This window comes from Abramis brama (assembly GCF_963993115.1).
Source record: "Abramis brama genome assembly, chromosome: 10".
Classification (NCBI taxonomy): domain Eukaryota; kingdom Metazoa; phylum Chordata; class Actinopteri; order Cypriniformes; family Leuciscidae; genus Abramis; species Abramis brama.
Window position 1 is genome coordinate 27,240,773 of NC_139972.1, and position 15,903 is coordinate 27,256,675.

The 15,903-nt window shown below is 38.0% G+C and overlaps 1 protein-coding gene across 4 annotated transcripts in view; it reads right to left on the reverse strand.

Annotated features, from left to right (window-relative positions):
- Nucleotides 1-15,903, reverse strand: part of nphs1 (NPHS1 adhesion molecule, nephrin) — a 102,103-nt gene that overhangs the window by 26,288 nt on the left and 59,912 nt on the right. For all 4 annotated transcript variants that reach the window (XM_084127192.1, XM_084127193.1, XM_084127194.1 and 1 more), the window contains 9 exons: nucleotides 15,496-15,667; nucleotides 14,749-14,906; nucleotides 11,865-12,006; nucleotides 10,926-11,050; nucleotides 10,645-10,813; nucleotides 9,655-9,784; nucleotides 8,543-8,715; nucleotides 4,566-4,706; nucleotides 4,032-4,169 (listed from right to left, as the gene is read on the reverse strand). In XM_084127192.1, coding sequence (XP_083983318.1) covers nucleotides 4,032-4,169; nucleotides 4,566-4,706; nucleotides 8,543-8,715; nucleotides 9,655-9,784; nucleotides 10,645-10,813; nucleotides 10,926-11,050; nucleotides 11,865-12,006; nucleotides 14,749-14,906; nucleotides 15,496-15,667 — 1,348 coding nt within the window. The remainder of the gene's footprint in view (nucleotides 1-4,031; nucleotides 4,170-4,565; nucleotides 4,707-8,542; nucleotides 8,716-9,654; nucleotides 9,785-10,644; nucleotides 10,814-10,925; nucleotides 11,051-11,864; nucleotides 12,007-14,748; nucleotides 14,907-15,495; nucleotides 15,668-15,903) is intronic.

Sequence of the window (15,903 nt, forward strand, 5' to 3'; positions counted from 1 at the left end):
CCACTTCTTTGGTGACATTGACTTCCCTAAAGCCGAGCATAGCGCTTTGATGGGCGTACTGCTTTCGCTCTCTCGCTCTGGTCTACGGTTGCGCGCGCGCCCGCGTCCTTCCGGAGAAGTGCCCTTAGGACCCGTATAAGGAAATTCCGCTACATCTGACGTCACACATGCCCATACTCGAAAAAAACATTCCGAAACTTGTGACAAACCGGAAGGAGCATTTTTGGAACAGAAATACTCCTTCAAACGTACAATTTAATTTTTGAAACTTTGTCCATGTTTAGCATGGAAATCCAACTCTTTAACAGTGTAAAAAACTCAGTATGCATGAAATAGCATTTCACCCCCCCTTTAACCACTTCCCATGAAAAACTTCATTTTGGTTAAGATACTTCATTAAAAGCTAGGTGTTCAGCAGCGTGCGCTAATTGTAGCAGCCCTTTTGTCAGGGCCATGACAGTTCAATTTCCACCTCAGCCAATTTCTATGACAGCACAAAAGATTTCATGCAAAGTTAACTTACGGTGTTTGATTTTCTAAATTCGGATGTGTTGATGCTAGAGTTGCCATTGTTTAAGTCTCGATACAGTGTGTGTCTCTGCACTTCCTGTTTGAATTATTCACAGGGAGTGAAAAAAAGCCTTTAAAATCAAGGTCTATTGTGATGTCGTCCCCATTATGTGCAATGTAGAAACAGTTTTATTTCAAATCCTCCGGTATTCCTACATGGCTGGTTGCAAACAGTGTTTCTACAGTCACTACAGCACAGGCCGCACATGTTGAAACAGAGGTAATGCTTACTGAGGCAAATTAACAACACTCTCGATAGGCTACAGACTTAACGCCCCCTCAAAAAGTATCTGTCACACTCAGTCAGGATAACTGTATTATTAAAATGGATCAGAGAACATTAATGAAGAATTGCATCTGCAAAGTAGATATTAATAATAATAATAAAAAACCCATTAAGAAGCTGATTTCATTCAGCTATGTATAACTATTTTTATAGCTGAGCACAGCTGACATTTCTAGATGCTTGCACTGACCAGGTAAGGGCTTCACAGATCTATAGTGATACAATGTACGAATTGCTGAATTAATTTGTCAATAATAATTACATTTACGCCATTTAGCAAAAAAAACTCAATTAGTTTCAGCGGAAGTAGTACTAAAGGTTCTAGTTTTAAATAATCATTTTACATCTTTAAAAATTGGATTTGTACAGTATATGGACAAAATGTATGGCTAATTATTTGATGGCGTGCAATAAAACCAGTATATTAGGTATAATTTTACACAATATCTGTAAGTCAGTGATTCTAATAAGTTTTCACTACAAAAACCTATTCTGTGCTTTCCATAACTTGCTACATAACTTAATTTACATGACTTAAATCACAAAAGTCCCCACAGCCACCTTTTTATTTGTTCCTTGTGTTCATGTGTAAATATCCCCAGATGGAGCTGTACCACCAACAGCTATTTGTCTTTTGTGGTTTCTGTTAATTAAATCTCTCCATCTATCTCTCTATCTCTCTATCTCTCTCTCTCTCTCTCTCTCTATCTATCTATCTATCTATCTATCTATCTATCTATCTATCTATCTATCTATCTATCTATCTATCTATCCATCCATCCATCCATCCATCCATCCATCCATCCATCCATCCTAAAAATCCTTAAAAAAATTAAACAAATAAAAATATATTTATATTTATCAAATATAAACAAAAAATAAAACAAAAATAGACTATAAGTATGATAGATATTATAATTCTAAAATATCAAAATACAAATTATTTAATAAAATCAAATAAAAAATGAAATATCACTGCTTTGCCTCTGAGAAGCAAGTTGTGTTGAAGTTCCTAGAAAAGTGGACCTAAAATGGTTGCCTCAGGCACGTACGGTAAACCCCACCAATGCTGTTCTTCTGCCTCATCTCCATCCCTGCCCCCAGGAGGATCATACCCTCAAACAAGTGGGCCATTACCACCAGCGTTATCTCTGGCGTGTTGGCGTGTACAATCCTCCTCTGCATTGTTCCTAACGGGCAGAAAGAGGGGGGCCTACACGGAAAACAGTACCATCGGTAAAAGCTATTCAAATGGCCCATACATAATGAATATCTACCACTGTCAGATGCTATTGTATGAGGACGAGGAGATCCATTAGTGCAGAAGGATTTGCAGGAACATGCAGGCCTAGATTTGAAGAAGTGCTATTATTAAATCATTAAGGAAGTGGGAGTGCTCTTTCTTTCTTTTTTCTCTCTCTCTCTCTCTGCGTCCCTCTCTTTCTCTCCGTTTCACTTTCAAGTGTGTGTATGTCTGTGTGGGTTCGAATTGGCAAATAAATATGTGATACAAATATTGAGAACAGCATAGATAGGCTTTGCAGTGAAACTTTTGTGGTAATTTATACTGAAGGAAAAAATGTGTACTATTCTGACTGACAGCATTTTAATAATTAAATGAGATTGAAATGATTAAATGAGATTTTCACAGTACTGTGACAATACATTCTGATTAGATTAATTAACATTTATACATATTACATTTTAGTATTAAAATGCTAACATCTTCTATTCACGTGGCATTAGAGTTTATTAGCGAAGACTGTGTCACCTCTCAAGCTAATATAAGTTTGTTTTCCAATCAGCTGCGATTGTCAACAGCATCAAGTCATTTTGGTGTCTATTTTCAATCACACACTACTTAGTCCAGGCCACAGTAATTTCATAGTTTCCAAGTCCTGCTTTACTAAATCCTGTTTTGTTTTTTTAAAAAACATGCAGTGGGGCCTGAGATGACTACTAAACTCACAATACAAATTTCAATACAAAATCACATTTTCGATGTAATAGCCTACAGTTGAACAGAATAACATGAATAAACTAGGGCTGGGAAAAGATTAATCGCGATTAATCGCATCCAAAATAAAAGTTTGTGTCTACGTGATATATGTGTGTGTACTGTGTATAATTATTTTGTATATATATAAATACACACTTGCATGTATATATTTAAGAAATATTTGTTATTTATATATAAAATATTAAAATTTATATATAATATAAATTATATACAGTATATACATGCAAATATTTCTTAAATATATACATGCATATGTGTGTGTATTTATATATACAAAATAATTATACACAGTACACACACATATATCATGTAGACACAAACTTTTATTTTGGATGCGATTAATCGCGATTAATCTTTTCCCAGCCCTAGAATAAACATATTATAAATAATCTTATTGAGATATTATTACAATTTAAAAAAAATGTTACTATGTGAATATACCTTAAAATGTGGATTATTCCTGTGATGCATAACTGAATTTTAAGAATCATTAATCCAGTCTTCGGTGTCACATGACCTTTCAGGATTCAATATGCTGATTTGCTACTTATTTATTATTATGTTTTATTATTGGCGCTCGATTATTAATAATGGTTCTTATTATTATCAATGTTTAAAAAAGTTTTTTGCTGCTTAATATTTTTGTGATTTTTTTTTTTCAGGATTCTTTAATAAAATTGAAATCTTCTGTAATATTATAAATGTCTTTACTGTCACTTTTGATCAAATTCATTTGTTGTTACTCATAACAATATCTTAACAATCTTACCTAAACATTTGCACCACAGTTTCCACAAAAATATGCAGCACAACTGTTTTCAACATTAATAATAATAATAATAATAATAATAAATGTTTCTTGAGCAGCAAATCATCAAATTAGAATGATTTCTGAAGGATCATGTGACACTGAAGACTGGAGTTATGGAGTTAAATAATTTCATAAATTCATGGTTTCTTTTTTCCCCCCAAAATACTTATTTCCACATATTTTGAATGTGGTCTCAGATTTTTGAAACTCCCCTATATATTCCGATTGGTTGTCTGTTGCTACCTATAGCATTTTCCTTCCAGGGAGGATAAACTTGATATTCATAAATTGTTGCATATGGCCTAGATAAGATGAGGTGTCAGAGATAGTTTTGAGTTCCTCACACTGTACATCCAGTTTGAGCTTTGTGTGGTTCTTCCCCTCAGCGTTGGAACACTCTATGGTGTAATCGCCCCCGTCTCGCCGAGAAACGTTCACGATTTCCAGGGTCCAGTCGTCGAAGTGATAACGAGGATCTCTTTCTGTTGCAAACATACAGAGACATGAAACAACCCACACAAAATAGATGAATCACAGAGCTGCGACAATACAGTTCCACAAAAACAAACACAAAAGTTCAAATCCTGCACATATACACACTGAACACTTCTCCCAGGGAAACCTCTTTGGAGGAATAACACAGGGAGTTCGACACAGGACTGCTGAGATGCTTTCAACATGGAGATGAAGATCGCGACAGCGATCCTCATTTAGGCAGCATACATTATCACGAGATCACATCTGCCAAGGTGCAGTGCCAGAATCCATCGATGTTTTATTCAGAATGCATATGGCAACGTGTGTTTGCGTCTGTTTGAGTGTTTAGAGCGCCTGCGAGGGTGACACGGCTCATAGTGTCACGTAGTGTCGTCTATTACCTTTCACAAGCTTCTCGCCCTGAAAAATCCACTCGCAGGTGATTTCGTCTGGATTGGCCAAGACTTTGACAGGAAGTGTGGCGGTTTCATCCTCAATGACCTGGACCAGATCGGGCTGGTCATCCGAAAACTCTGGAGGAACTGAAACACACACAATGACACACAGATGCGTCACAAACGTTTGAAGGTGCTAATGTGGAAGCAACATCACGTTGAACACAGGAGTCAGTTCCACAAAGCAGAGTGCTTGTCACACCATACGGTACATAATCAACATATTCAACAAATAATCACATCATACATTAGCAGCTCTAATTCAAGACTAACACTTTCTCTGCACTGACTCTAACACGCCAATATTTACACTGATGTTAACCATGTCAATTTAAAATGCACATCATTTTTATAATTGAATATTTAATAAGCTCAATTGCTGACACTTCCTAACATATGTTTTAAAAGATTACATTGTAATTAAAACTAATATATTTAATTAAAAAATATTACATTCTAATTATACAATTATATATATATATTAATTTCATAATTAGAAAAAAGGTTAAAAAGTAGATCTAAAATGTAAAGACAGCCACTTCGTCAAAAGTAAAAGTAAAATTATGATTATATCATAATTAGTAATGCACTGCAAAACACCTATCTACTTTTTGTAGTCAATGTAGAGAGTATAGTATCTTTACAGTATTTTACTACTGGGCAGAAAAGAAAAATAATAATATTAAAATGATCATCTTAAAATGGAAATATAAATATATATTTTTTAAATACTCATAGGGTCCAAATTAACCCTTAAACGCATACCTTAGACATCGTTCACTACCCTCCTCCTCTTTTATTTTTTTAAAGACATCAACCTTCTTAGTATTCCTCAATCAATTCATTATAAACAATATAACAAGAAAAAAATATAAAAGAATGCCTGTTTTCCCATTCGTTTGTGGAAAAATGGTATAGGGTCGCTAATGACCCGAGGTGTCTAACAGTGTAAGTATATTTATTCTGCACAACAATAACTGAATCTTTGATGACTGAATAAGTGCAATTCAGTGCTTGATATACAATGATGAAGTGACGTTTCACTCATAGTTACAGCAGGCAGAAAACAAAAGAATAGGAAGTATCATCAGAAAACTTGAAATGGCTCAGCGATTTACTGCAGAGCAAGTTCTGAACGCGATCAAATATTAGTGTCACTGTCACTTGATGGTGGATCTGGTGAAGAAGCTGTCAGCTGTCAGATGTTGAAAATGATAGTTTAGTTTTAGATCGTAATTTTAGATGAGCCAGATGAGCCAGATGCTGAATGTTCTGGGAAATGAGCTCTGACGAGGACATTGATGATGGTATAAAACATCTGCTCAAATTGAACCCTTCCAAGCTCCAAAAGATAACAAAATATGTTCTATTTTATTATCCTGTAATTGTTACTCTAATATCAGAAGAGTTTTATATTACGGCAGGTAGAGATCCATCCATGTTACACCCGGATACTGTATGTAATAATGGCAAAGCATTCATTAATTTAAGGGTTAACAAGTGTGAAATGCAAGCAAACACTGGCTTTGGAGAGTTAATTATAACTGGACAGCTGTCTGGTAATGTTTTTAGAAATTGCAAAATACAAGAATAATATTCTATTGTTTTGATGTGAAACTAATCCAGAATATACAGATGGACTACTAAAGAAAGGTTTAAAAGACATTCGGAAAACCACTCATATTCATGGCTAGTAACATTCTTAATTCATTAGGACAAAAAGAAAATTTTGCAAATGCTCATAAAAACTGATTTGAGAAAGCAGAGGATTTTGAATCGTTTTCCTCTCTAATGTCTGAGTGTGAATAAGGCGCGTGATTTATTGTGCTGTTGATCTCTCAGAGGGGCTTCTGTGTCTTTGTCTCATTAATGTACATTGTGTCACTTCAGAGCAAATGAAAATGCAAATGCAGATTTTAACACAAACGATTTTACTTACATCTCTACAAGCAGACACGCACACGCTCAAGCACACACACACACACACACACACACACACACACACGCACACACACGCACACACACACTAGGACAGTGAAAGATGAAATATAATCTTAATATAATACAATAAAACAGACAAAGTAATCATTTATGGTCTGTTCTTACACAAATCACAAACTGTGGAGATTCTGTAATAGTCGAGTGTGTTGAGAAAGTCGAGAAATAGTGTGTGCAAACACACACACCTGGTTTGCTATCTTTGTGGTGACTCTCCATAGACGTAATGGTTTTTATACTGTCTAAACTGTATATTTTGTCCCCTTACACTAACCCTACCCCTAAACCTACCCATCACACAACACTTTGCATTTTTACATTTTCAAAACAAAAAAACAAAACAAAAAAAAAAACTCTGTATGATTTATAAGCTTGTTTCCTCATGGGGACCTCAGTTTAGCTCACCACAGTGACATACGCACACACACACACACACACACACACACACACACACACACACACACACACACACACACACACACACACACACACACACACACACACACACACACACACACACACACACACACACACACACACACACACACAGAGTGACATTCCTTCATGCTCACAAAGCGTGTCAGGCTTTGAAGAGGTGGCTGGCTGGATCAGACAAAACAACATCAAAGTCAAACCATAATCATTGCAGACACAAAGACACACACACACAAACAAACACACACACACACACACACACACACACACACACACACACACACACACACACACACACACACACACACACACACACACACACACACACACACACACACAACCATATACTCGCTATACGCATTAGCAGGAACAGACTCATTCAAACATACATCAGAATGCTTGCCAGAGCAAAATAACACTATATATTCAATCTTCATACCAGTAAGCTACAGCAACCAAACTCATGTTAAAACTAAGGCTATCAATTAATGTATAAAAATAATGCACTAGTGGAAAAAAAAGAAACGTATTAAGAAAGTAATGTGATGATAAATAATTAAACCCTCTCATTTATTTATAAATAAGTAAATACATCAATGAATTAGTTTATGGTATATACGGGATAATACGCAAGTAAATTATTCCATTATTTATTGATTTATAAAGTAATTAATTAATTAGTCATCACATCGCAGAACAATTTATTTATTTATTAATACATTATTTCATTTTTTTATTTATAAAGCACAGTTAAAAACAACCATGGGTTGACCAAAGTGTTGTACATGAAATTACCTTATGAACATAGAAGACAAATAAATGAATATAACAATTTTCAAAACAATACTATTAAACTATTTGACCATACTTTTAAACCATCCTCATCTGCTCAAATAAATAGGATTCAAGCATAGATTTGAAAACAAAAAGAGAAGGAGCTGTTTGGATGGCTACAGGGAGATTGTTCCAAAGTGTCGGGTCGGGATTAGCAAATTCTCGTTTTGAGAAGGACTCGGACAGCAATTTTACATGTCCCGATCTGAGAGGTCTCGCTGATTTGTGTGGACGGACGCACCAACTTATGTAATGATTCAAAAACCAAAATGAAAATTTTGAATTCTATACTTTTATGGGCAACCAATGCAAAGGTTATGTGCTGAAATTTAAACCTGCCAGTCAGAAGCCTGGTCATTATACCATTATAAATTAATAAATATTGTGCAGAGGCTTACAAAATGGCTTATGTTCAATAACATGGAAATAAAACAATGTACAGTATTGACTTCTAAAGTCACTTTTTGTACATGAAATGCTTTACTCAGCTCCAACAAATCATTTAATCAATTATCTGATATGTGCAAATAGTCATGATCAATTTTGTTGACTATATCTGCATATCATGCGATTATTTTGATTAAATACTTATCTGTAGTCAGCGGACAGTCCAAGTAAAAACTCATTTAAACATGCTCAAAAAAAATAATACTCACAGAGCACATTGAGCGTGTAGAAGTTGTTGACACCCTCGGACAGCACGTTACTGAAGGCATGGCAGGTGATCCTTTTCTTCCAGTGATGGGAGCCAAGATTGAGGGACAGCTTACTGGTTCGGGACATCCCACCAAATTCTGCCTTTTTAGGAGCCTGGTCAACTCCTTTCAACCTGACAGAGTGAAAGTCAAGCTTACAACGTTATTTCTCATGGATATTTTATACAAAGAAGAATTTCAAAAACATCCCCTTGGAGCAACAATGCAAAAATAGACATGAATATTCGATAAAGCCTTCCACAGTAACAGTGTTCACCTGCTGTGAAATCTTTTTGTTTGCCCGACATGTGTTAGGGTCCAGTGGGGACCATTCAACAAAACTGAAACCATAAAACTCGAAGCGGGCCACTCCTCTGCTCACAAACACTGTAGTTTTATAGCTGAATTCCTTTAGAAATAAAAGCTGATCTGCTCACAATTGATGTAAAGATTTTTTTTTTTTTACAAATGACTACATATTGACAGCGCCAGAGACAGACTCTAAGAAGGTAATGACTTAGTGATCACCAGCTGCCAGTCGAAATCTAATACTGAAGTTAAATAAAAGGTCTTGGGATTCCAAACTGCCCATCAGCCTTTGCTAACATTTCACACTTTCCTGTTTCTACAAAGAGCTTAGAGCCCTCCTGCACAAATTCTGCTCTTTTTGTACAGATACACATCACAAGTCATCTATTACTGCACACTTCTCAGAAAAAAAAAAGAATTCATCTGAAATGCATTCCGGTGAGACTGAATATAGCCAAGTTTCCATCAATATAATTATAATTTATATGCTAAAAGATTGTGTCGACATTTGCAAAATATGATAGATACTTGGCATTTCCATCAGCTATATCGGTAAAAAATTTGATGCGCTAAACCTTTTTTCACAAAAAAATCCTTGGGTGGAAACCTGGCTATTGATGTATTTACCTGCATTTTGTGAATCAAGGGTCAATGCTCTGCAGTTTTATTGATGTGAGTAAAATAGAATTTGTGCACATGTGTATTTGTGCATGTGTGTAATGATGTGGCGATGCTTGTATATGTATAAGTGAGTGTTTGAGTACATGATGGGGCCCAAACTCCAGCTGATATTTGCAGTGGGATTGCTGCTGCCAGCCAGGCACTCCAGATCCAGAGTCTGGCCCCTGCGCAGCTCCTTCTGCTTTGCCACGATCTTCACGCTCACTGCGGGAACTGATCGAGGGACAATACAAAGACAACCAATTAGAATGTGAGTGAGGATTGCCATAGTGTATCCTCATTTTAAGGCATATTCAAAAAGAAGTTGTGCTAATTGACATTTACCAGATGCTTTTATCCTAACTCACAAGACAAAGAGTTCAAACCCAAACCATTAAAGGATTAGTTCACCTCAGAATACATTTTAAATCACCCCCTCGTCATCCAAGATATTCATGTCTTTCTTTCTTCAGTCGAAAAGAATTGAAGGTTTTTGAGGAAAACATTCCAGGATTTTTCTCCATATAGTGGACTTCAACGGTAATCAATGGGTTGAAGGTCCAAATTGCAGTTTCAGTGCAGCTTCAAAGGGCTCTACACGATCCCAGCCGAGGAATAAGGGTCTTATCTAGCCAAACGATCGGTCATTTTCTAAAAAGAAATTTTAATTCTGAAGTGAACTAATCCTTTAACAATCCCTACAAGTTTGATACAAATATTAAGAGTCCTTGATAAGAAAATGTTATGATCAACTCTATGATGACAGTTCTATTCACTGCACACACTAAATAGTTGTACTTGTTGAACATTTATTATATCACTTAGGATCTACTGCTAATGTCTTGGTGCCAAACCCTGCAGGACACCTTCAGAGGTCTTGTAGACTAGAGTCTATGCCTCGATGGGTCAGCGCTGTTTTGGCAGCACAGGGAGAACCAACAGCATATTAGGCAGGTGGTCATAATGTTTTGGCTCATTTGGTATATGGTATGTATTAATTAAGAGTTAAGAAGTACACCACACTAACCCAAATAACTGATATGGTTTTGCATGCACACAGCACAGTATCATGTGAGTGGGTTTTAGAAACATACACAGAACCCTGAGTTTGCTTTGAGCGGAGAGCACTTTCTTGGCTTTGTTGGAGGAGTCGCAGCGGTAGGTGGCCAGATTGTCGCTGGGCTGGAGAGTGAGAAGGAGATCTCGTGACACACCACGCTCTGAAGACACCTGCTTCGATGCGGTTGGCACGACTTTGTTGTTCTGTAGTTCACACACACACACACACACAGACATGGAGGATTTTTTAATTGCAGAAATAACAAAACACACTTGTTGCTAAAACACCAACAAAAGCTTTCATGTCACTACACACCTTCAACCACACCAGCTGACCTGTGGGATTTCCACCACTGGAGAAACAGACTAAACGGAGAGTTGTACCAGAGTGTAAGAAGACATTTGATAGAGGAGCATCTAACCACACCTTCTGAGGAGGATCTAAGAATAAGAAGAACAGACATTAACAGAACTAATATTTCAGTCAGCACAAGTGCATTGATGGGACATTTAAAAAAGAGTGCATCATTATGTTTACATTTATTTATTTTAGATGAGCTTTTATCCAAATTACAATAGATTCATTTTTCTCAACAATCACTACACTTCAAATGTTTGGGATCACTAATAATTGTTAAATGTTTTTGATAGAAGTCCCTTATGCTCACAAAGACTGCATTTAGTTGATAAAAATACAGTAAAGCTGTAATATTGAGAAATAATAAACTGTTTTCTATTTTAATATACTTTAATATGTATTTTATTTCTGTGATGGCAAAGCTACATTTTCAGCATCATTACTTCAGACTTCAGCGTCACATGATCCTTCAAAAATCCTTCTAATATGATGATTTGTTGATCAAGAAATTTTTCTGACTATTATCGATGTTGAAAACAGTTGTGCTATTGGAAACTATGATACAGTTTTTTTTTCCAGGATAATTTAATTCAGTACAAAAGGAAAGCATTTGTTTGAAATAGAAATCTTTTGTAACATTACAAATGTCTTTACTGTCACTTTTGTTCAATTTAATGCATCCTTGCTGAACATAAGTATTAATTTCTCTAAAACAAACAAACAAACAAACAAACAAACAAACAAACAAACAAACAAAACGGTAGTGTATGTGTTCTCTGGGAAACAAACATATAACTTTGCCTATAACTGTACCAGTTAAGCTACTGAAATAAATAAATACATTTATCAGGGATCATTCCACCTAAATGTTAGATAAAAATGTTAGTGGTCTCTCACAGTAAACGATGAGCTCTTCAGATCGAACACTAGAGAAGCGGGTGCCTTTGTTGAACGCCTCACAAGTCAGAGGAAGACCGTTGTCCTCACGTGACACTTTATGTGTCAAGTTAGACATCGTCCTCATCCCACCATTATCCCCCTGCAACACAAATATTTCAAATGAGACCTTACATGTTTACTGAGAACAATATAGGTCATCGTAAAGAGCCATTATAAGGCAACATAATACTCTTTGCACACAAGAGTGAAAACATCAAATTATTCCACGATTCACTCTCTTTGATGGTACACATTCTCGAAACTGATGTGATCTGACGTATGGTCATTAAAAACCAAGAAAAAACAAAAGCGTTGGAATACATTGTGGCTCTTCTATCTCGCTAACTGCATAAATAGATGTAAGTGTGGCAAACTTAGTGTGAGGACTGCCATCCCTGACGCGTCACCCTGGTACCTTGCCCTGCCGGCCCCGCCCGAGCTGCTCGCCCTGCCAGCCCCGCCCAAGCTGCTCGCCCTGCCGGCGCCACCCCAGCGACCTGGCATGTCTGCCGATCCAGAGCCTGTGTCTTCGGACAGGATGGCCTCCGCCGAGCCTGTTCACGTCACGCCAGCCGAGCCTGGGTCTTCGGACAAGAGGGCCGCCGCCGAGCCTGTTCACGTCACGCCTGCCGAGCTTGTGTCTTCGGACAGGATGGCCGCCGCAGAGCCTGTTCACGTCACGTCTGCTGAGCCTGTGCTTTTGGAGAGGATGACCGACGCCGAACCTGTGGCTTCTGAGCCGGTGGTGTCTGTTCCTGAGCCGGTGGTGTCTGTTCCAGTTCCTGAGCCGGTGGTGTCTGTTCCTGAGCCGGTGGTGTCTGTTCCTGAGCCGGTGGTGTCTGTTCCTGAGCCTTGGCCGCCCGAGGGGTCGTCTCCGCCCTGGCCGCCCGAGGGGTCGTCTCCGCCCTGGCCGCCCGAGGGGTCGTCTCCGCCCTGGCCGCCCGAGGGGAGGTCTCCGCCCTGGCCACCAGATGAACTGTCGTTTCCACTCTGGCCGTCTGCACAGCCTGCTCCGTCCTGGCCTCCCGAACCCTGTGGGCCACTCTGGTGTCCCAAACATTTTGTTTCTCCCGTCCCGCCCTGGTCTGTCCCTCCCGTCCCGCCCTGGTCTGTCCCTCCCGTCCCGCCCTGGTCTGTCCCTTCCGTCCCGTCTGGGTCTTATGGAGCGTCTGGTAGCTGCTCCGTAGGGAGGGGGTAATGTAACATGCCTGTCCTGTCTTGTGCTGCACATGGGTTTTTTGTTATTTTGGGCCATGTGCTCGTGTTATTGTCTGATCGTCTGATTGTTATCTGATTATTGTTTGAGTTCATCCACCTGTTCCCTCCTGATTAGTTTCCCTTTATTAGTTCCCTCTTGTTTGCAGTCTGTGACGGTACGTTGTCTTTTGTTTCCTGTTCCCCGAGATCTTCCAGAGTGTTCTTAATCTGTTATTATTTTTGTATTTACTTAGTTCTGTTTTCCCCCTCGTGGGTTTTGTTTTGTGTTTTTGTTAATAAATACTTATTTTCTCCAGCGTTTGAGTCCTCACACCTTTTGTTCTTAGTCTGCCGTGACAATCTGATTCTCCAACGATTCTGAGCTTAGTTTTTAAAACACAGATTAGTGATGACACTGTGTGTGCGTTCTGCTTGCTTCCAATTCCTCACACACACCACTTGAACCTTTCATAAAGTTTGTAAAGGTTGATGCGAATTACAAGGACATGTATGTATTATATATGTCGTTTAGAATGCAGTGAGCTTATATATAAAAATATGGAACTCACTGACAGAAGGATGCTTTCAATTTCAAATACTCACGCGCGCTTGGTAAAGAGAGGCGGCTGTGTGTGTACTTCTAGTTTCATCTCAAAATGTTTTTTATGATGTGAAATTAATGTAAACACAGTCAGTTATGTCTTAAGAGATTAAACAGACAGGACAAACCACATTTTACAAGAGATCTGTGCATTGGTGTGAATGCAACTTATTTGATCTCCCGCTGTCTATGATGTCATCGGAAATAATCCAACAACAGTAAAGCTGAGAAAAAGAAAAATCACTCACAGCTCTTGAATGGAAAATGTTCAGACAGCCTAGTCTTAAATACTGAAAGCACTCTTTGTTTATTGTTGGTAGTATGTTTTTTTTTTATTATTATTATTTTAAAGAGTACTTATTACTTGTGTAATTAAATAATAAAAAGATTTCTCTAATTTACACCTGTTCAGAGAGTTGACCCTGGCTTCATGGTTATTTACGGCCAAACTATTAGAAAATATCATAAAGAGTACCTCAAAGAGAAAAAAAGAAAAATAATAAATTAACACCGGCGTGTAAATGAAAGATCAGATGTAAAACACACGAATGAACAAGGAGTGTCCTGTTAAGCACAGAGCAGCCTCGGGTCAGCTTTTATTCACTTAGGCCTATGTTTCATTCAAATCAACCTCTGGAGAGGAAGAATTGGAGATAAAAAAAAAGAAAAAAGAGAGAGACTCTAAAAGCCCCTGATCTCGCAGAATATTATGTAGTAACTAATAGAATCTAAAGTAAAAGCACAGTCTTGATGGAGACTTTGAATCACTCTCTGTTCAAGGCTCGCCGGCTTTATTTCACACAATAATTGAAAAATATTCCATTAATCAAGCGCTACACCTCACAAAGCCTTTCTGTCGGTGAAATGGCTCATATGAGTGTTTAGATGGCAGTTTGTATTGTTGATGAACCTATCAAAAGCAGGACATGGAGACAGTTTCAGAGTGCCAAATAAAACAATAGTTTTAATCATAATTTATACATTTTTGTAAGAGAAGACATTTTCACGTCCTCTACCTTGACTGTAAAGTGTTAGGTTGAATACCTCAGAGATGGTAACATTCGTTCTGTTGAGCTCCTTGAACCCGAGCCACCAGCGGATGTGAACCGGTGGATTACTGGAAGAAGTGTAACAGCACAGATTGATCTCCTGTCCCTCTACAGCTTCAAAGGAGCCCAGTAACGTTACTTCAGCTGGCTCAACTGTGAGCAAAAGTGATTACCACAACAGAAAGAGAAGCAAGATAAATGGAGTCAGCATATCTTCACAGCAAATTGTTTAAACACGCTAGTCACGCCACAAAGGATTTGAGGCCATTATGATACGTTCTCATGATGCTCTTACAGTACTGAAATAATGATCTAGCTGATCAATGAAATGGTGAGAAGTGTCTAGAGAGATCTTCAAATAAATGCCCAAATGGTATCAGTATTTGTGTGACTATGTATTCTCAATGAGCCGTATGTGCTAATGACAGTAGCTTTGTGATAAGACATGGATATTTGACATTTTGAATTTGTGGTGACAAGACCACCGTTACAAACCATCCTCTGTTAATGAAAGATTACAGAAACTGCAAGTAGCAGCAAGTATTGACCTGATTAACTTGTCAGCCATGGTACAGCCATGTGTAATTGGCTTATTGTAAGTGACAGTGTGTCATGAAAGATCAAGCTTTTGTTTTAAGGCTATGCTGAAAACTACTAGCAACAACAGGCTTGTGGCCTTCTTAAAAGTCTAATGGGTTTTTGAGCAGAAGTTTTTTAAGATGAATTTTTACTGACTACTCACACATGACGGTAAGAGTGCGAGTGAGGGACATTGGTGAACGAGACACTTGGTTGACGCTTTCGCACTGCAGCACAGCATGATTGTCCTCTGGCTTCACCTCCATTCTCAACGTGCTACTGGATCTACGTGACACAACGTCCACCTCCCAGCTAGTGGACAGGACTTCTCCATTCTGAAAAAGAGAAAAGATGGTACTGACATACCGAGAGACAGACAGATAGTCTGAGAGACGATAGATAGACAGACAGACAGATAGACTGAGAGACGATATATAGACATAGTCAGACAGACAGACAGATAGATAGACAGAAAGACAGACAGACTGAGATATGATATATAGACATAGACAGACAGACAGACAGACAGACAGATAGATAGATAGATAGATAGATAGATAGATAGATAGAT